This window comes from Haliotis asinina, chromosome 15 (genome assembly GCF_037392515.1).
Source record: "Haliotis asinina isolate JCU_RB_2024 chromosome 15, JCU_Hal_asi_v2, whole genome shotgun sequence".
NCBI classification, from domain to species: domain Eukaryota; kingdom Metazoa; phylum Mollusca; class Gastropoda; order Lepetellida; family Haliotidae; genus Haliotis; species Haliotis asinina.
Genome location: NC_090294.1, coordinates 25,408,263 through 25,429,764, shown reverse-complemented (window position 1 = coordinate 25,429,764; position 21,502 = coordinate 25,408,263). Strand labels below are relative to the sequence as shown.

The window sequence follows — 21,502 nt, the reverse complement described above, 5'->3', positions numbered from 1 at the left end:
CCTTGAATACTTTTTGTAAACTTAGCCACAGCTTGACAGTCTTTCATCCATAGTTAATGCTAATTGCATGCACTATTCAGTTTAATTCCTTGAAAACATGACCTTGTTTATGCAAATGTTGTGTCCATCGTTACACAATTGTGGCATTAAACGTTTTGCTGCAGTAGTTTATAGTGAAGCGTGTTAGTCCAAGTGGGAGATAAATTCAAGAATATTCTGTGTGGGTGAAATGTCAAACATTCACCAGCTGTCGTAATCAAATATCCGCATCCATCAGAAGGGCTGTGGCCTGAAAATGTTTTAGTCATGTTTGTTAAGTACGTTGTCTGCATATATTATTTTGCATAAATTGGTAGCAGATGGCAGTTGTCATTTACAAAACATTCAGATCTTGTTTCTGCTTTTGTACCATTATTTACACAATATTAAAATAGATTTACCATAGTATGACACCTTAATTGCTCCTGTATGCCAACTTAGAGATCTGATTTAGTAACTAAGCATCATAAGAGCTTTATACAAAGACAGAAAATGGACATGATCCAATCTTTCTTGTATACATTACAAATCTTGTTCAGCAAACCGAAATGTACTTATTGTCTTAAATTGCTTTTAAAAGACATTTTATTGACAGTTGCACTCGGTTTATTCACAATGAGGCCTCGTAAGACTCTATCAATCCTCATTATGGTGAATACAGACTTGTCTGGGGGACCTTGGGCACCATATAACGATGTGAGGCAGGCTGATTGGTCAAGAGGTACCATTAGGGCGAACTTTTCAGTTATATTGATATTGCTTTTGGTTTGTGTATTCTTATTCACAGTGTGGACGGATTGGAAACAAGATCTCCTGCTCAGAACACCTTTTCCTAATTGTTGAGTATCCTGCATCATGTACCTAGGAAGGCTTGACCATTAAGGTTCTACTTCCTTGCAGTGTGCTTATCAGGGTGTTTTCTGTCATTTGATGACTTCATTGCATTCAAGGCCTTTTCTATGTTGTCCATTGAAAAGGTGTACTATCAACTGATAAAGGTTTTGTTCTCCCTGGGACATCAGGCCTTATATACTATCGAGCAGAAAAAATGAGACTTTTCAAAGTGCTGTCTATTTGTTATTTTATATTAAAATTTCATAAAATTTGTCACAGATGTGTCTGATGCCCTAAAAGGAAATATATCTTAGTAGTCGGTCAGTCCTCTGTTTCTCTGTATGCACTGCTGAATTCGGCACGGCATGGAATCTATTAAATTGTCTAGGTAAGTTTGGGGTTGGTCCATCCATGTCTGGTCAATAACATGACACCACTTGCGGATGGTTTTGGGTTCCAACTTCTCAACTTTGTCCTTTATGATCTGCCACACATTTTCTTTTGGATTTAAGTCTGGTGATGCAGCAGGAAAATTTAATCAGGTCACGTGATTGGCTTCCAGCCAGGTCAAAGTGTGAATTGATTTGTGGATCGTTGCATTGACTTGTTGAAGTTGGAATGGGATTCCACTTTGACCTATGTGGGTATCTATTGCACCTTGCTGTAAAATATCACTGTATTTGCGAGAATCAAATCTGCCCTCCATCTTCAGTAGAGGCGTCACACCGAGTTTACTGATGCCACCCCAAACCATAACACTTGGTGAAAACTTCGGTACCATTTTCAAGCACTTTCCTCCCTTAGACCACCTCTTGCTCATTATTCTGTAAAACTGAAATTTACTCATGTCTGTTAAAATCACATTGGAAAAATTCTGGCAGCCATACTTTCTACACCATTCAAGTCGTTTAGCCTTTTGGTCATCTGTCATCAAGGGGACTTTTTTCGGTACCTGTTTAGCATATCCAGAGAGTTTTAATGAGCGTCAAATTGTCCATTCTGATATGTCAGGGCCAACTTGACTTGATGCTTTGACAGCAATCTGTTTTGCAAACCAGTTCAGATGCAGCACAACGAGGTGCGCGACCCTCCTCCTGTCATTAGGCCCCAGGTTCGAGGGAAGTCCCAATCCCGGCTTACGTCCTACGCCAACTCCTGCTTCAATTCTTTTCAAAATTCTGTAAACCGATGCCCTACTAAGACCTGACAACTTCACAAGTTTCTTAACTAATCGCACTGATCGCACGCCAAATTCATACAATGCCTGAAGTCTACTTCTTTGAGTCATATTTACCATTTCGTCCATTCTGTCGTCTGCTAACAACAATGTCATGTGACCAAGCCGAAAGTACATGTAAGGGAGATAAGCGCTTGACAACATGGGAAGTCAACTCAAATAGCCTATATTAGTGTCCGGTGATCTATTCGCGTATATTATCAACTTTCATATATGTAACATGTGTCTCATTTTTTCTGCTCATTGCTATATATACTGAACATCATTGAAAACGCACCACCTGTAAATTTTGCAATAAGGCAATAGAATCTTTTGGAAATGGAAAATTAATGGTGGGAATTTTGATAATAACACACTAGATCGTAAATAACGCTCTACAGTAAAAAACGGATCGTTCGAACACATCATCGAACACATCACATGAAAACAACAAAATTCATGCACATCACACACGAAGGGCACAAATTGCATGCAGAAAGCATGCTGTTCAGGGGTATAAATGACCTTCGGCACAAAACCGTTCTCATTTTCGCAGTACTTTCGTAAGTAAAGTTTTTTCGCCATGCCAAGATTGTCACCAGAGGAACGAGAACAGGCCTTGGGTATGTTGCAGGTCGGCGCTTCAAGCAGAAACATTGCACGACGATTTGGGTGTCATCATTCGACCATTCTGAGGCTTGCTAACAGATACCAACAAACAGGAACCAGCAGGGACCGACAACGCCCAGGTCAGGCACGTGTTACCACCCCTCGTCAAGATCGAGACATTGTACGGCGCCATATTCGGGATCGAACCTTGCCCGCTGCCAGAACCGCCAACGCTGTCCAGGGTCGACGTGGTTTGATCAGCGCTTCCACCGTCCGACGCCGTCTCCGTGCGGCAGGGTTACGTTGTCGACGCCCTTACGTTGGACCCATCCTGACTGACAGGCATCGCCGTGAACGCCGACAATGGGCTGAACAGCATCGTGTGTGGTTGTTACGACGTTGGCATGGTGTGGTGTTCTCCGACGGGTCGCGTTTTCACTTGCGGGCGTCTACGGGTATGGCGTCGACGGGGTGAACGTTATCATCAGGATTGTGTTGTGCAAACCGATCGGTGGGGTGGAGGCAGCATTATGGTGTGGGGAGGGATAAGTTATCACCACAGAACCGCTCTGATTGTTTGTCGTGGCAGAGTGAATGCCGTTTACTACCGTGACAACATTCTTCAGAACAACGTCGTTCCCTTCTTTCACCAGCATCAAGATCTGCACACATTTCAACATGACAATGCACGAGCCCACACTGCACGTGTTTCGATACAGTATCTGGCTAACAACAACATTCCTCTACTTCATTGGCCTGCATTGTCACCAGATTTGTCACCCATCGAACACTTGTGGGATTACATCGGCCAACGCCTCACACGTCGTCCGCAGATCAACAACCTTGGGGAACTCGACAATGCCTTGCAGCAAGAGTGGAATGCAGTGCCTCAGGACTTTATTCAGAGACTTATCCGTTCAATGAGGAGACGTTGCACAGCTTGTGTTGCTGCTAACGGGGGTCATACACGCTACTGACTTTCCATTTTGACCCCATCTTTATTTCATTGTCAGCTGCATTAAATCTTCACTGTTTTGCTTGATTGTTTTTTGCTTCTTTTCTTTATCAAACATTGGTCTACACAAATATGTAAAATTTACATAGATTGCTCACTTCTGCTCTTAGAAATCCACAATTTTAGGGGTGGTGCGTTTTCAATGATGTTCAGTATATAATGCTTTGCTACCCTAACTGAGTATTAGTTGTGTCCAGATATTTCATTTGGAACTGGCTGAGCTTCAGCTGGAAAATGCAGTTCAGAAATGTGTACTCTGATCTGAAACAAATGCAAAGTAGGACATTTACTGTTTAACTATTTTAATGTTTCCCTTCCATGTTACTTATTTTGTAAACATGAGCCTGATATTTCAATAAAACAAGGTTATGTCATGCAAGATTTCATCCTGCAGCTATGACAGGATATACTGATTGTAGAATGACATATGTCAATTATGGCAATCATGCTATTGACCACTGGGTTGTCTGACCCAGACTCGATTATTTACAGACCACCGTCATATAGCTGGAATATTGCTTTGAGCACGTTAACAAACAAACCAATGTGGTGAACGCTTTTATTCCACATCATCCTGACTTGCCAAGATGTGACTGGAATTCTGTTAACAACTTGTCATTATACCAAATTTTAGTTCCTTCTGATTCATGTAACCTACCATCAGTGGAACTCAGTTGATAGGAAATGGGGTGTTTTGATGAAAAGGTTTGAGGGAAGCACTTTGCATGATGTCATTGAACATGAGTAAACTCAAGCATCAGATGTGGAAGCAAGCAAACTGCTCATCTAATGCTCTTTTCATTTGCTTGATCAAACATGGAATTACCCAGCTACAAATCAAACACTCTCCATGCTAGGATACAACTCATTTACCAGTTACCTGAAAAGGGGCAATTACTGAAACATTGATACACAACATCCTTCCAAACCAGCTGCAAGAACCCATCTCATCATCAAATGCATGATTGAGTTTCCATTTGCTGTCATGCTCCACAAACACTGCTGAAGGTTATTGCTTGGTGGTGATAGAATCTGAAGTCTGAGGCTGTTTGAGTTCAGCTTGATTAAGGTTCCATGTATGGATACCAGTGTCCATTTGTTTCTGTATGTTCCATAAACTTCAACATCACAGGTTTTCTTCGAAGATAAGATATTGATTTTGATGCTAGAGTGATGAATGGAGACATTGTTTGAAATTTGCTGCTGCTGAATTGTCCAGGCATCAATATTTGAAAAGATGCTTAGAGGAAATATAGAGTCTAATGTCTTGCATGTTTGACAATAATGTTGAATTATTCAAAGGTTTTGTTATCATTTCCCATCTGTGTTGTTGTTTGGAATCTTCACAGGCTGTTTAATGGACGGAACTTTCAAAAGTGTTTGAAGTTTATGCATTAAATTATAGATGCTGTGAACATTGGGAGTCTGGAATCTGTGATAAGCAAAATAATTGAGTGTGTGAAAGGCATATAAACAGCCTGTAACACATAGTGCCCCTCTGGGGAATCGAATTTGGGGCCTTCAGTCTAGTATCAAAGATGGAGTTTTATGCAGTTTTTGACAAATGCTCTATCGATATGATCAATGGTACGTATGAGGCAGCCCATGCACATAGTACCCGTGGGAATCAGATTTTGGACCTTGGTGCAATGTCAATGAATACTTTTTCTGCATTACCAACTGCCCTGTGAACAAACTACAGAAATTTTTGTTGTACTTTTCTGTTCTTGATGAAATGTGTGTTCAGAAATACTAAGAGAATGTGAGATGTTGGCTTGAGTGAATTTCTGCAGACCATGTTAGTTGTCAGAGTTGCATGACCGTGTTGTGTCGATGATCAATAGATCAGTGCTCATGATATCAATCACTGGATTGAATGCTCTTCAGCATTATTTACAGAGTGTTGTTATGTGTCTGGAATACTGCTGAGTGAAGGGTTAAGAGCAAACAAACTAAAGAAATGGTAGAAAATTTAAATGCTTGGTATCTGAGCAGATTCTTAGGTCCTTTCCACAGAGCAATTTGCGTGCTGTGGCTATCACAACTCCAAGACTTTACATGACTTTTTACAGTCATTGTGCTAATTTGGCCATGGTCCCAGATCACTGATCCCTATTTGAGAACAGTGTTGAGTGTGTGTGATTATCTTGTTCATGTACTGGACACAAATGTCAATAAAAGTGTAAGGGTTAGCCTAAAATAGCAAAATTCAGATAATTGGACCCATAGATGATGTTTTTTGGTGGTTTAATTATTTCACCAGAGGAAACTACTCAGTCTGACATTTGATTGATGTAGGGGTAACATGTTCTCTCACCCAACAGGAATCGATCATGCCTGATAATGTTTGTGGCAAAACTTGAGCATGAAAAGTGAAAAACTTTTGTAATATTTCTTAATGTCTATAATGAGCTGCTATTCTCAGTGAAAGATGAATTTCCACTTGGCTTTGGAGATTAGAGGATGAAATGACATATTGACATTTGCTACATGATCCCCTCCTTTGATGACAATCACCCAGGTCCACCCACACCTAAGCCTCCAGATACGATATAAACACTTTGAACAAATAGTCTGTGGGTGTTCCTTAAGTTCACTGTTCGCTTTGCTTGTGTTTCAGACATATTGTGCTTACCATTTTGCAGGATCATAAATAGTTTTGATCAGTCACTCATTAAACACATTGTATTACCATTAAAACTCAATAAGCACATTGCATTACCATTAAAACTCATTAAGCACATTGCATTACCATTAAAACTCGTTAAGCTTGTTGCATTATCATTCAACATATTCAGTCTCATTAAGCACACTGCATTTTCATAAAGCTTTTTGCCTTGTCACTCATTAAGCACATTGCATTATCATTCATCTTTTTCAGTCACTCGTTAAACACACTGCATTGTCATTGAACCACCTTGTCACTCATTAAGCACATTGCATTGTTCCAAAAACGTTTTGCTCAGTCTCTAATTATTACATTGCAGTATCATTAAACTTAATCAGTCCAAGTCATTGTGCACAGTGCATAATCATAAAATGTGTTGCTCAGTCACTCATTGAGCACATTGCAATATCATAAAACCCCTTGTTCAGTCAAGCACATTACGTTATTGTGAAACAATTTCCATTGAAAATCTCATATTTCTTTTGTGATAGAATTCAGCTTGTACCTTAGTGTTTAAGAACGTTTGATTTCACACACTGAGAGACAATGTCTAAAATTAATGCGTATGTAATCAGTCAAGACCTTAGTACATTATCACTTCCTGTCTACTAGTACTTGTTGGAAAAAATGCACGATACAGAATCTATTACTGACTCCAACATGAAGTGTTATGTTTGTATATGGAAGAAATCTGTTAGACATCAAATATTAGGAACATCATTTTCAAATGTCAAGCTGATTCTGAGGATTTCCCCCCAGCACTGTCAGGAGCTCAAACCCAATTATTGGCTCAGCAAGGATTAACTCCCATCCTCAGGATGTTGTTGAAAGTCTATGGGAAAGTGTTGTTCCAGGCCATTACACAGATGATAATGTCTGCCTTGGGGACAAAGTCTTGTGTGTATAGGTGACAATTTGCCACTCAACTGGCCAGCCAGGTGGACAATGTTTGAATGAAGTCCCAACCTCTCTGGTGGATGGATTGATCACTCTCGTGCCGAGAAAGCTGGCTACTGGGAAACAGATATATATTGATCATGTTGAACGTTGTGGTATTGATTTTCACAAGGAAATCAAGATCTTTCAGAGTCATTTTTTGTCCAGATTTTTGCTTAACATGCAGAAAAATGGGCATGGCATAGAAATTTGGTTTGAAACATTTACAAGATGTTACTATGTTTCTTAAACTAAATTTGCTTGAGAAATACCTATTTGTGGTATTAGTTTTTGAGTAAGTGATGTTATTTAGCTAACCTAGATCGATACAAAAGTGACCTTGCAAAGGTAATTGTCATAAACAAGTATAAAATATGATTTTTTAGAATGGCCATTCTGCAGATTCATGGAATGAATATGCATTCATTTCACATGCTTGCTGAGGGGATTGGATGGTCAGAATCACTAACATGGTTGACACATGTCATCGTATCCCAACTGCTTATATCTATGCTCATGCTGTTGATCAATGGACTGTATGGTCCAGACTGGATTATTCACACACTGCGATATATCTGGAATATTGCTGGATGTGGTGTAAAAGTAAACTCACTCACTATTATCCTTAAAGTTATGCAGGAAATTTTCTTAGTGCCATTTGGACATTGGTGTAATGTCGAATAAAGGGGAAAGTTCTACAGATAAACATGTTCTTTATTACAATATGTGCTTGATAACAGTGTCAGGATCTACACTGAAATGTGGCATATATTGTAATAAAGAACTTGTATATCATTAGATAATTTAAATAAAATTAGTTCCAAATACCCAGCACATGTTAAAGTGCCAAAACAGTAAATAATTTATGGTTACAATGTGTGACAGTTTATGTATTAATGGACTGTTCCTTATTCCATCAGCCACTGGTTCAGAAGCTGTGTTTAGACCATCGTTGATCAAGGAAACTTTCTATAGCTGTTATGTTTATATGGAGTGGTTGTGTCATCCTTTGTCACCAAATTAGAAAATGCCTTTCAAAATATGAAATGTTTGTGAAATTACAAACATCACAAAAGTTGTTGTTAATGTCACTATCATTTCTTCTTATTGCTCATATATGCAGGTCGATAATAGCAGCTCAGTAATCGATCAAGAATCAAATGTAATTGTAAAGAATGAAGTGTAATTGTAAACCCCATCACAAAACTCCTGTGGACAGTAAGGAGACACAGTCATGACATTGTGCAAACAGTGGGGTAGCCAGGTGGTTAAAGTGTTTGTCCGTCATGCTGATGACCTGAGTTTGATTCCCCACATAGGTACAATGTGTGACGCCCATTTCTGGTGTACCCGACCTTGATTTTGCTGAAATATTGTGACCCGTGAAGGTCCCGGGGTAGAATAGGCCTTCAGCAACCCATGCTTGCCATAAAAGGCGACTCAGCTTGTCGTAAGAGGCGACTAACGGGATCGGGTGGTCAGGCTCGCTGACTTGGTTGACGCATGTCATCGGTTCCCAATTGCGCAGATCGATGCTCATGTTGTTGATCACTGGATTGTCTGGTCCAGACTCGATTATTTACAGACCGCCGCCATATAGCTGGAATATTGCTGAGTGCGGCGTAAAACTAAACTCACTCACTCACTCACTGAAATATTGTTAAAAGCATCATAAACTAAATTCATTCACTCACTCTTTCATTCACTGATTGTGCAAATAACACAGGCAAATAACGCATCACTGACTTACTGAAGATACCTCCAATATGATCAAGGATGTTTCGCACACAGATATGTTGTTTACTGTACTGCCAGACAACTGGCAAAAGGATTAAGAACAATAATAAGAAGGTGAATAAGAGGAGGGAAACTGGTTAATGTTTTCAAATCAAGGCTTTAGTCCCTTTCCTCTGTCAGATTCATCCAAGACCATCAGACGTGCAACTTTCTAAAACTGCCAATCCCGTTTCAAAACAGACAGTCTTTGACAGTCAGACAGGCGGGAGTTTGCAACGCTGCAGTACAGCCTTATGTCCAAGTCAGGAGACTACATCAGTTGTTTATTTGTTGATTTAGCAAAAAGAAAACTTTTGAAGAAGAAAACTAAGTTAATATGATGTTTTCTTTTATATAAATATAGATTTGTCACCCTAACCGATAGATAATCACTGTGGCACTAATAATAATACAGAAAGGGATGATCACAAACGAGGCCCATTCTGTTCATTACAGTTACAGGATTTAAAAGACATTGAGCTTGGCACAACGGTTTTCTTGAAGTCTTATCAGAAGCCAGCAGGCTCATTCAGTATTGATCTAACTCCAAGTAGCAACACACACAATGCGCTATAGTGTCTGGTAAATGCTTTGACATTTGAGCTGAGTGTTTGGACAAAGTACACCTGAAATAACTTGAGGAGAGTTTTGGTGTTTTCACTATTTAGAGCATTTACTCTGTAATGTCCGAAGAATCCATAAAGACCAATACCTTTAGGTTCCAGTGGTCCTGACAGTCTGAGACTGGAGATTTGTGGTGGTATCCAGCTCCTTCTGACTGGAATTGAGGACATTCCACTAACAATAAAACGTCTGTTCACACCAGGATTTCTCTGAGAATATTGGCCACACCAGGAGAGGTTAATCATTCTGGAACTGCTCCAACTCTTTGATTTGTCACCATTGCCAGAATTTGCATGGAAACTGTGGCATAGATACAAGTTTAAGTGGAATGTTCTGGTCAAACAAGAGAAGACAATAATTACGTTGCCAGAGAATTTGGTAATAAAAATTGATTTCATAAATAGAGATGAATATATATGTTTTACTGTTTATTTTTTCTTGAAATGTGAATATTTGAATTCATGCCTAAAACTGAAAAAAAATGTTTTCCTATCCTCTTGACTCATGGGGACAGATATCTTGAGATTGGACTATTGCATATTCTGAAATCAATAGCTGTTTTATGGGTAAGGCCTAATGTTTCACACTTTTTTGGGATTCAACTGGGTTTAATTGTCACTATGGATGTAAATGAAATATAAATAGTCTGATTTCTCTATCAAAAGGTTCAAAGATTTTCATCCAAAGAACAGACACTGTGACTGAGCTAGGCAATATGTTGATACTGTTTCGTCTTTGAAAACAACTTTACCTGTGTCTTCAATGGTTCCTGTTCTTCCGGACTTTTGCTTATGCCTTTGAAAGTATATAATTACTCCATTGAACTTGAAAAAGAGCCCCTATAAGTGAGATCTGAGATTCAGAACCTATGGAAAAACTAGATCTGCTTCATTTAGAACTATTGGATCACAGAAAGGGCTGGCCAGACCACTGAGAAAAACTTTCTGTGAAGCTTTACGGGATCATTTTCTTCTATTCAGTCTTAGAAAATACAAGTGGTCCTAATGAATTTGGAGTTTCAGAACCTTAAGAAAATGTAGACTTGCTTCACTTAATGTTGGCTACTTTGTTGTCTGTATACCAAGTCAGTGAATCTGAATACCCAATCCTGTTAGTCACCAGACTATCCAGAGATCAACAGTATTAGAATCAATCTATGTAATCAGGATACAATGACGTGTCAGCAGTCATTGAATCTGACCCCCAATCCTAATAGTTGCCTCTTAAGCAAAGGATGGCTAGCTGAAGACCAATTCTACTGTGGATCTTCATGTGTTAAGAACACTATGTAGGATGGCCAAGGGACAGATTTCCTACTATTTTTCAAGTAGCCAGCATGTTCTCGGCCACTTTACATTAGATAATTGTTCGAAGAAGTCTGAGGTTAGGAATATCCTCAAGGCACACCTGAGAAGGAGGATGAAGTAAATTCTTTATTGATTACTGGCTGAAGCTGGTATAATACATCCATAGCCGTGGGGGAACAGCTAATGCTCTAGCTACACACAGTCTCTGGAGATATTCAAGTATCATTCACGTTGCCTACGGATTCCTATGCAATTTCATCTCATGGGCCAGTTTATTTATTGTAACCAGTGGTTTAAACCAATATGTTTTTTGATATAGTGATAGCCTTAATGTGTTCTTGTCCTGAAAAAGATTCCCAGTGTTCAAGGATGGTTTGCAGAGGGCAAGTGTTTTGAAACTGCAGAATTTGTCTCCATGTGTAAATGTCATGGTGACTGTTAATAATTCAGTTATCTTGACATTACCATGATTAGATTCTCTGACAAATAGAACCTTTGGTAACACATTCAGTGAATAATTGATGTAGTTTTTACATGTTGACAGGATATTTCATCATGGTCAGGATATTTAGTGTTTCACTTTTTGAAAACGTGTTTACAAGGAATGTCTTTGGAAGGAAATTAGTATGAAGCAAATGAAAGATGTTTTGTCTTGGTCTAATTTATTTGATGCCATTCCAAAGAAAGGTGATATGATTAATCCAGTTCAGTAAATTTAGAAGCAGGAAACTGATAAATTAAGTTTGTTTGCTGTTCATTTCCTACTGTGCAACACATGTTTAACTATCTGAATGTGTTAAATGATTGTACATAATCCAGTGATTGACATCAGGAGCATGGAGCTTTGCCAGGCATAGGTAGTCAGACAAGTTACTGAGCCTGACCAGTCAGTATTTTACGTTGTTTCTTTTGTCTGGTCTTGACTGCTCAACATTATATTCTTACCCAGAATTCATTTTAATTTCTGAAGCTGAGTCGACTGGCTCTTCTGGCTTTGCTCGGGTTCCCAGCAAACATTGCTTGTCGTGAGTTATAACTGAATGTGTCATTTGTTCAGACATAATGACTTGGTTAACTGTGTGTCTTGGTAATCAAGCAACATAGAATGATTCACATTCTATCGATCACTAGTTTTGCAGAGATGCCAATTTGAATAAAACGCATTAAAATTCAGATATATAGACAAAAACATATATTTTCAATGATGAAATACATTTTCGGACTTCACACACCTTCCATTCATCGAATTTAATGACACATTTGAACTGGAATGATTGTAAGTAACAAATGTAATTTTAGCGAAGCTGATTTCAATACCTTTGCTATTTGACACATTCAGTTCTGGCAGAAATAATTTAACCACATGACCGTAATATCATTCATTTCTTCAGAGTCCATTATGATTTTGTTTATTTAGTTGACAACTAATTTTATGGTCAAACTACTAATTTTGAACATTGACACTGCTATTTGCAACACTTTGGGGTTGGCATCTCTGGTTTTGCCCATCCAGACTTGAACAGCTGATATTGAATCATTTATGAGTGTGTTTGGTTCTCTTAAGCAATATTCAAGCACTATAATCATGGGTGACTCAGGAAATGGGCTTTGTACCATGTGAGGAATTGAACCCAGATCTTTGGTATGATGGGCAAAGCTTTGACCAACAGCCCGGAACTATCTCATGAAGACTGAATGACTGAAGGAACACTGTACAACAGTCCAGCCATATGGAGTCTGGACCAGACAATCTGCTCCTGTTAGTGGCCTCTTACAATAAGAATGGGTTACTGAAGACCAGTTCCACCGAATATTCACACATCCATTTGTACCAGAGGCACACAGCGTATGCTGCATTCCTGTCACCCATTATGAGAACTTTCACTGCGGGCATGAGACCTCTCTGACCCACCAGACAGGTCACTCACTCCATTAGTCTGGGATATCCCCCTGGAGATACGACCATCTTGATTTGTTGCAACAGTGCAATATCAGCTTCCGTGTTCTCTGAATTCCTCAGTCCTGGCGGGATGCTGTGGATCTTCTGGTGTAGAAGTTAATGAATTGAAATCATCGATTATTTGAAATGATGAACAGCCTATTTCAAACATTTGATGTTCCACTATTTCTAGGGTTTGAATTCCAGAGATATAAACACATTTGGAAGTGGAAATGGCAGACATTTCTGTGTAAATATTGAGTATAAAATAAAACTTGTTAAAACTGACAAATTCTAAATCACAATGGTAAATTGACTACAAGAATAAATACAGTCATTAAATTAATGTGAAAATGACAGTAAGTGAACCACAATCTGACAAAATGCCTACGGCCAATCAGGTTAAGATCCTGGAAGATACAAAGTAAAGACACCTAAATATGTTAATCTGTATGAGGCGGACTTATGACCACCTGGTATGTCCTGATGGAATACAAGCCCTGTTATTTAAGTTGATATTGTTTCCTGTCTCCTGTTTCCTCCCAAAGGTAAAAGTAAGACATGAGTTTAATGTTATGGCTGCCACTGTGTTGCCCACAACAAACAAACTTCCAGGATGTTACAACATGCTATGTGTCAAAGAGGCACACTTTTCTATGGCTTCTTTATCACAACTACTGCAGATGTTTATGAGAGCTCATACATACACTGTAGATTGATTGAATGAATATTGTTACTGGACTCACTGTTGCTGGTTTGTGTCTTGTCTTAAGAAAACACTGTGCTTCAGAACTTCTGCATTGGAAAAACTGTTGATTTAGACGTAGGTCAATGTTTTACCTCATTAGAAAAAGCAGCCAACGGTCAATTCTCAACTGTATTGTTTGGAGTATTTTTGAAGCTACACTCCTGAATTTGCCTGCAGCTCTAAAGGATTGTGGTTTGTTAATAACTATGCTGGATCGGACAAACCTGTGATTAATGTCATGAGTAGCGATCCACATCATCAGACATGCCCTGAAGTCATTGAGCATGTTGTTCAAGTGATTTACTCTTATAATAAATGAAGGAATCCGTTGTAAACATAATCCCTCCTGGATACATTTAATGAAATAGCCATGTTGAAATGAATAGACATTAGCACTGACAGATATTAACAAACAAACTGGAATATCATCATTCCCAGGACACTTACAAGTCCTTGGATACAAGGCTTCAACTTGATGAGACATATGTATCCTGGTTATGCTGCCAAGCTGCAGGAGATGAAATCTCATTGAAGTATGTTGTCAGTCAGATCGTGAATAAATTGTTAGCAATCATTTCCAATTATGTGGAATGTCAGTACAGTGCACACTCTCTTTGGAAATAGTTTGGAATTTTATGTATGGAATTTCTGTCCTTGGAAACTGACTTGATCGTAAGAAAAACAAGAACCGTTGTATCATGGAGCATAACTTAAATAACAAGACAATGCAGTATCAAATCTTCAATAAAACAGCCAAGACATTGAAACAAGGTGTTCTTTTCTTGAATGGATTCTTCTTTCAGAAGGCTTAATGGCCCCTGCCTTTTGTAACAAAAGGTCTTACAAGTGCTTTACCAATCATAACACCCATACTCTGAGTTTGAGTAGCCCAATACAGACTCCAGGTGATGTCAGCACTAATGTTGCTTTGTGCTAATTTGACCATACCCATCTTAGAATTCCCACTACACTAATATGAAGGGATGGAAGCTATATTTATGCCACTTTTAGCAATATTCCAGCAATATTATGGTGGGGGACACCAGAAAGTGGGCTTGACACATTGTACCCATGTTGGGAATTGAACCCGGGTCTTCCGTATGATGAGCAACCACTTTAACCACCAGGCTACACCACTGCCCCTACTTATGTTAGAGCTTTTACTCAAAATTTGGGAAAACACAGCAAAATGCATTTTTCAGAATGAATTGAAGTGGATATTAATCTCAACAAACATACCAGACAATTGGGGTTGATGAACATGTTACCTATGTTTGTGTAGGCTTTTGTATTTAAAAAATACAGCTGAGTTAAAATCCAGTTTAAAAATTGGGTAAAAACTTAAGTTTGTTTCAAGAAATCAGGGCCTGACTCTCATACCGCTGTGGATATTACCAATCATTCCAGTTGAAATGTCTGAATCAGAAACAATATTGGCATTTCTTTGCTTGAAAACAGTAACATTTTCAGCTGCTATTCCTGTCTAGACGATTATCCTAGCTATTACCATTACCAGGAGTAATTCCCAGAGATTAACATGAACCTATCAAAAGGCTGTGTGACTTTTTCAGCCTACTCAATGTTGTAAATATTATTTATCATCGAACTAATTAATTTCAAACAATTGTCAGTCTCTTTCAATAACCAGTGAATTATTGACAAATATTTACATAGCTTTTCTCATTTCATTGCATTGTGGTGTAAATGTTGAGTGTCTGACTGAAATGGGAAGGCATACTCCTAGTTGATTATTAAATGTAGGTGTACCGATGTGGGGAGACTGTAGATCGGATGTGGACTGTGTGATCTGGGAGAGTGGTCAGTATTTGTCAGCTACAGCCTGCAAATATCCTGAATCTAACACACTAATTTCACCATTGACACTGAAGTCACCTTCCTGTGACAAGTGTGAGGTAAAACTGTCACTGTGTGTCTGTTGTGTTGATTGGTCCAGCTGGTTTTATGTGCTGGGGTTGAGGAGGAAGGAGGGGGATATTTTTAAGGGATGCAGAAACTTGTAGATGTCTAGGTTTTCAAGGGCTCAAGTGTTGGAGGATATAGTTATTTGAAGGATATGAAGATATGATTCTGTAGAAAGGGTACAGGTTTTATTTCACTAGTTGTCTTTCAGTTTCAAGATCTTGTAGATGTTGATGTAACAATTGTTGATGTATTATTTCCCTTTGCAGTTACAGGATCTACATCTGGGGGATTTAATCATAATGTTTGTCATCACAATGCTCAAGTTTTAATAATCATGAATATATAAACCCATTATCTTACCTCTAAGTTTAGTCTGACTGCGATACTGATATAAGCAGAATGAAACACCCATTGCATCCACTTACATTCAAGTAATAACTGCATCCTATCCTAAATCCGCCTGTTGATGCACATAATGTTGTGCAATGGGTTGTTTGGTCCAGACAACATCAAAGCAAGAAACAAACCAAGGTAAAGATGGGGGGTATAAAAAAATACACACCTGTGAAGTATGGTCCTATTGTAAGATAGAAAGATGAAATCCAAGTCAACTTTCTTTCTGATACCACCAATCCTAAGGGTTCAAATGCCAGCCTGGTTAACCATTAACCATGGCTAATTACTCGCCTTTTGAATTCAATAAAAATGAAGTAATCAGGACCAAAACCCAGTTCAGTATATCCATCAGATTGCAAGAAGCATGTTTGTTATGAACTTAGTACACTGTACAACAGGGCCTAAATTTTCAAAGTGCTGACATAGTCATTATAAAGTCTATGTTAATATATGGCACTTTCAACTCGAAAATGTAGACCCAGATGTGGCTTGTGATAACTGTAGGGGTTTTACAGTACCAGCTTATGGAGGTGATGTGTTGAAACCTAATGGATGTCCAGGTAATTAACTTCATCCATTGCCAGTTCCAGTTCCTCTACAGTGATTTCGACATAAATTGATAATGGACGTATTGATTAACTAGTGACTATCCCAGTACACAGAGGCAGAGCAAATAAAGGGAGATTAATTTCCATCAGTTGGGACCATGTCCAGTCTGGTGGTCCGCAGTAATGACCAGGCATGGTATACTGATGATCAAGGTAAATTGTGTTTAGCAGATTTTTCTTATTAGAAAAGTCAGATTGAGGTATTCTGCCAAAGTGATTATATATTTCAGGTTTCTTTATTAATACAGTGACTATGGTTATAAGAAACACACTTAAAGGAAATGACAAATAAGATGAAATGGTTTTTCACTCCACACATCTTGCTGTATATTTCGGTCAAAATACATGCAATCAACTAAGGTTATTATTAATTCCTGTAAGTCCATGGTGGAGTCGGGTAGCCAAATGGTTAAAGCATCCGCTCTCACTGAAAACTGGATTCCCCACAAGCATAGTGTTAAAGCCTGTTTCTGGTGTCTGCTGTTGTGATATTGCTGGAATATTGCTAAACTCCACTCCAAACTCACTTAACCCTGTAAGTTTGTTATGAATGTACTTTACCACTGTATTATGTGATTTATGTCTCAGACTTGAATCACATTGTTAATTCATTTGTACTCTCAGGGACATTTGCAGTTGACTTAACTTATTGGCACTGAGCAGGGTTATATATGATGACATACAAGTCTGTGTCCAGTACACAGTAGAAAATAGGCATGGAAAATGATGCACTGTGTCCTGAAGGACATCGAATAATATTCATTATACACATTAAGTCATGTTTGATCTAGCATACATGACTTCTGTCCATATGATGACTGACTTAAAGTAATTATATCAGGTGTTAACACCCTAAAATGAAATAACTAGAGACTCCCTGGTGTCTTTTGTTTTTGATGGTAAAACTCGGCACTGAGATATTGAAAGCTTGCTGTGTTATACGAGGCAGCACCCTTTTACGATCATTATGTGTGGCTGTTAATCCGTCATTGTTTCTGGATTTATTGTCTTGTAAACACTGGCTCTGATGATTATTTAACAGCTCGACTTTTTCTAAGTAATGTTTATTAAAACATTAATAAGAGATGTCGCGGTGGCTGAGCGGGCTAGGCGGCTGACTTTGTGTGCTGGCGATTAGGTGCCTGACTCTGAGGGTGCGGGTTCGAATCCCGGATGGGACTCAACCGAAAAAAGTACTAGCATTTGTACTTTACTAAGAAAGTGAAATCCCAAATATGACATATGTTGCATTTGACCACTTTCTAAATGGCATCGTGTAATCATTAATAAGAGAGATACCATTGGTTGACTGTAGAAACAGGAAACAGCTGTTGTTTCCACAACGTTTGGTTGGACCCAGATTTCCACAATAACAAAGGTTTCAGAGAACATCTGTGTGCATAGAGATATTACTTATTAATGATGATAACTTATAATAAGCTACTCTGTATTATGATTTCCATTCACAGTGTAGACTAACAGCTAGTCTCTGAAATGAACATATTTTACTGAAAAAACGTCCATAGTGAAAAAAAAATAATATAATGAAATGGAGCCCTGAGACTTTCTTCATTTCCTGAAGCTATGGAAATCTAGACTTGCCACATTTTCTAGACTTTTGTGGGCTTTCTTGGATATTTATACTTGAGGGTCTGTATGACAGACTATTCGCAGTGATACAAACCAACATCTGTATTGTGCAACTTCAAGATGTTTTTAGAATCTGCTTAAGTTGAAAAAGCAAAATGAGTTAAAGATCTTGTGTTTTGCCTACGATTATGTGAATTGTACAGCACTGAGCCATCTATCAGAACTGATCTCTCCACACTAGCTGATGACTAAGGTCTGAAAACCAATGCCTGCTTGGAGCAGCAAACTCAAGACTTAAAATCCATGATGATGGCAACAGATCATTTCAAGTGGCAGTACCTCAGTTATAGAACTCACTACCTGAAAACATAAAAGATTCTCCCATCCTTGAGACATTCAAAAGCAGCCTAGAAACCTGTCTCCTCAGAAAGTTCTATCCTCATAAACTGTTCCTGTGAGCTATTATTATTAAGAGTAGCAAGTAAGAAATGTAATAATTAGTGTGGTACATCAGCAGCACAGACAACCAAATCCTTGGTCAAGTGGATAGAATGTCTCTCCAGAGAAAGATGGTGCTCCAATCTTTGGCTGTTCCAAAAGACAGGGAGGTCAATGGAACAAGTGTTGGATTATCATATTAAATGACAGAATATGGTATTTCAGTGAGCTGTGATTTTAAGGCTGGTATTTTGTTAGAGTATTGTATGAGCAACCATTCAAACATATGCTTGCACAACGCCATATAAGGACAATAATCAGGTACGTGGTATCTTTTGATGCCAGCTCATCTGATGGTAATGATGATTACACAGCATGTACCTGTCTATTACTGCGTCTTCCTAACATCACACACCATCATCAGCATGGACAAGCAGTTTTGGGATGGTATACTTCCTGTCTGTAGTCGTGCTTGTTATGTCCATTAATGAAGGCATTTCTCAGGAAATGATCACCCACGTGAGGAAATATGTCATTTTGTATGATATCGAATGGTCTAGACGAGCCATTACATGTTTAGTAATGACCATTTTTCTGGGAGTTGGTTCTAGTGATTGATTAAGAGGCATATAACCTGGTTGATAACGTCACTTGTTTCTGGAAATGTCAGTTGTTCATAGAGGTGAATTGTTATGTCTCACAGATTGTGGTTTGGTTGAAAATGTTGAAAATCGTCACCATGGTTTTCTTACACAACATTAAAATATGAATATTTTTTCATAATTTCCCAAAATTGATTAGGTTACATAACACACTAGTAGCAGTGCGGTGCCATGAAAATAGAATTTGACAGTCAGCTGAAGATTTGAGTTCAAATTCCCACATGGATTAACAATGTGTAAAACACATTTCTGGTGTTCCACACTGCAGTATTGGTGGAATATTGCTAAGAGTGATGTAAAAGCATCATGACTCACTCACTCGCGTAATGCATGAATGTTTTGCAGGGTTATATATGATCCCAAAAATAACAATGTGACACAGGTGTGTGGTGGTGAGGTCAGTATGTGCTAGAGAAACAGGTGCTTCAGAAACAGGTGCTTCATGGTGGGGCAGGTGCTTCATGGTGGGGCAGGTGCTTCATGGTGGGGCAGGTGTTCATAGGAGGCACCTGTGTGTTCATGAGGTTAGTTTTTGGTGGTGAGTTGGCTATGGTTTGAAATGTCACCAGGTGGGACATCCTCAATATCTCTACATTCTGATGAATCTCCACTATGCCCTGGATGCATTTAGGGCTTGGTCCGAAAACCTTATTACCTACCTTTGCAGGCTCTGCATTCTCACAAAGGCCACTCAGCTAAGCCGCCGTTACAACTGAACTGAACTTGCCAGTGTCGTTAAAGATAGCGGTTGCAGCTGCTAAGGTTTGTCTTTGTTGCGATTCAGATTTAGGGGAAATCATACAGACACATTGATAGGTCCAAAAAGTTTTTAAAATATATGCAAGAACTCCTGCTGCTTCTTTCAGAGAACTTGTGCATGGTTCGTGTTGCCAAGTTTAATCGGTCAGGTATTATAAAAGACAAAAGTGTGTTGTGATTGGTTCACACAACTTCCCAGTGTATACACCTGATTAGATGAAAGGCCAGCCAAGGGAGGTAATAAATTTACCGGACTTAGCCATAGATGCATCTAAGGTAGAGTGGAGAAATTGGAATGTATACCCTGGAGATGTCGAGGATGTAGCTGGGAGTGTGCTGGTGAGATCATATGTGTTTGTGTAGTTGCATTGGAATGTTGTGGATTGTGCTGGTCACATGTCAGTGTGTGGTTCTGGGGCAGGTGCTTGATGGTGGGGCAGATGCTTGATGGTGGGGCAGATGCTTGATGGTAAGGCGTGTCATTGACGCACCTGTGTGTTCATGAGATCAGGTTGTGCTGGTGAGGTAGCTCTTGATGATGTGGAGCTGATATGGTGAGGCAGATATGGTGAGGCAGATATTGTAAGGAATAACATTAAATGCATTAAAGTGACCTTTAGCATGGAATGGTACAGAGGCGTACAGAATACCTACAGAGTTCAATTTGTTATAGATGACCAAGATACTCCTAAGTGAGGTGTCTCAGGATGCAAGTAACCTTTTGTTGATAATTGCAGACGAGGCTGACAATGCACCATCACCAAAGATCACTGTTAATGACACAGACATCCCAATACAGCTTCGTCTACTGTGTGGTGCTGACCTACTACAGTCATTTGGGGAGCCTGGAGTCTGGGCTGAAGAGGATGTAAGTTCAACAGAAATAAAATTTCATTTTTAGATATCTTGATAATTCCCTTAGCGTCTGCAAACACACTACAAACACTACTAGAAGTGTTAGTTGTGTCAGGCAGAATAAATATGTCGCTGAATGGCAAAAGGATCTGTTCACCACCAAAGCTTGGAGCTTGCTTGACTTACGGTTGTCGAAATCACATTCAGTTGAAATGTCGGTCCTTTTATGATTGAAACTAGTAGAGATATATTCTGTTACGTACTGTCTTCATAAGTAGGAAGACCCATGAAGATCCAGGTTAGAATTGATCTTCAGTAACCCATGCTTGTCATAAGAGGCACATAACACATGTCATAATTTCCCGATTGTGTAGATCGATGCTGATGACGTTGATCTTTGAATTGTCTGGTCCCAACTTGATTATTTACATATCAATGTCACATAGCCGGAACATTGCAGAGTGTAGCATTAAACAACAACTCACCAAACATAGGTACTATTCCATTAAAAATGACCCTATTTGCTTTTCCTGCTGGAAGGTCATTTAAAGTTTTCAGTG

General features: G+C 38.9%; 1 protein-coding gene across 2 annotated transcripts in view; it reads left to right on the top strand.

The window, feature by feature from the left end:
- The window catches only part of LOC137264816 (nicotinamide/nicotinic acid mononucleotide adenylyltransferase 3-like), a 51,517-nt gene that overhangs the window by 14,029 nt on the left and 15,986 nt on the right, over window positions 1-21,502 (top strand). For both annotated transcript variants that reach the window (XM_067800149.1, XM_067800148.1), the window contains exon 5: window positions 20,825-20,955. In XM_067800149.1, coding sequence (XP_067656250.1) covers window positions 20,825-20,955 — 131 coding nt within the window. The remainder of the gene's footprint in view (window positions 1-20,824; window positions 20,956-21,502) is intronic.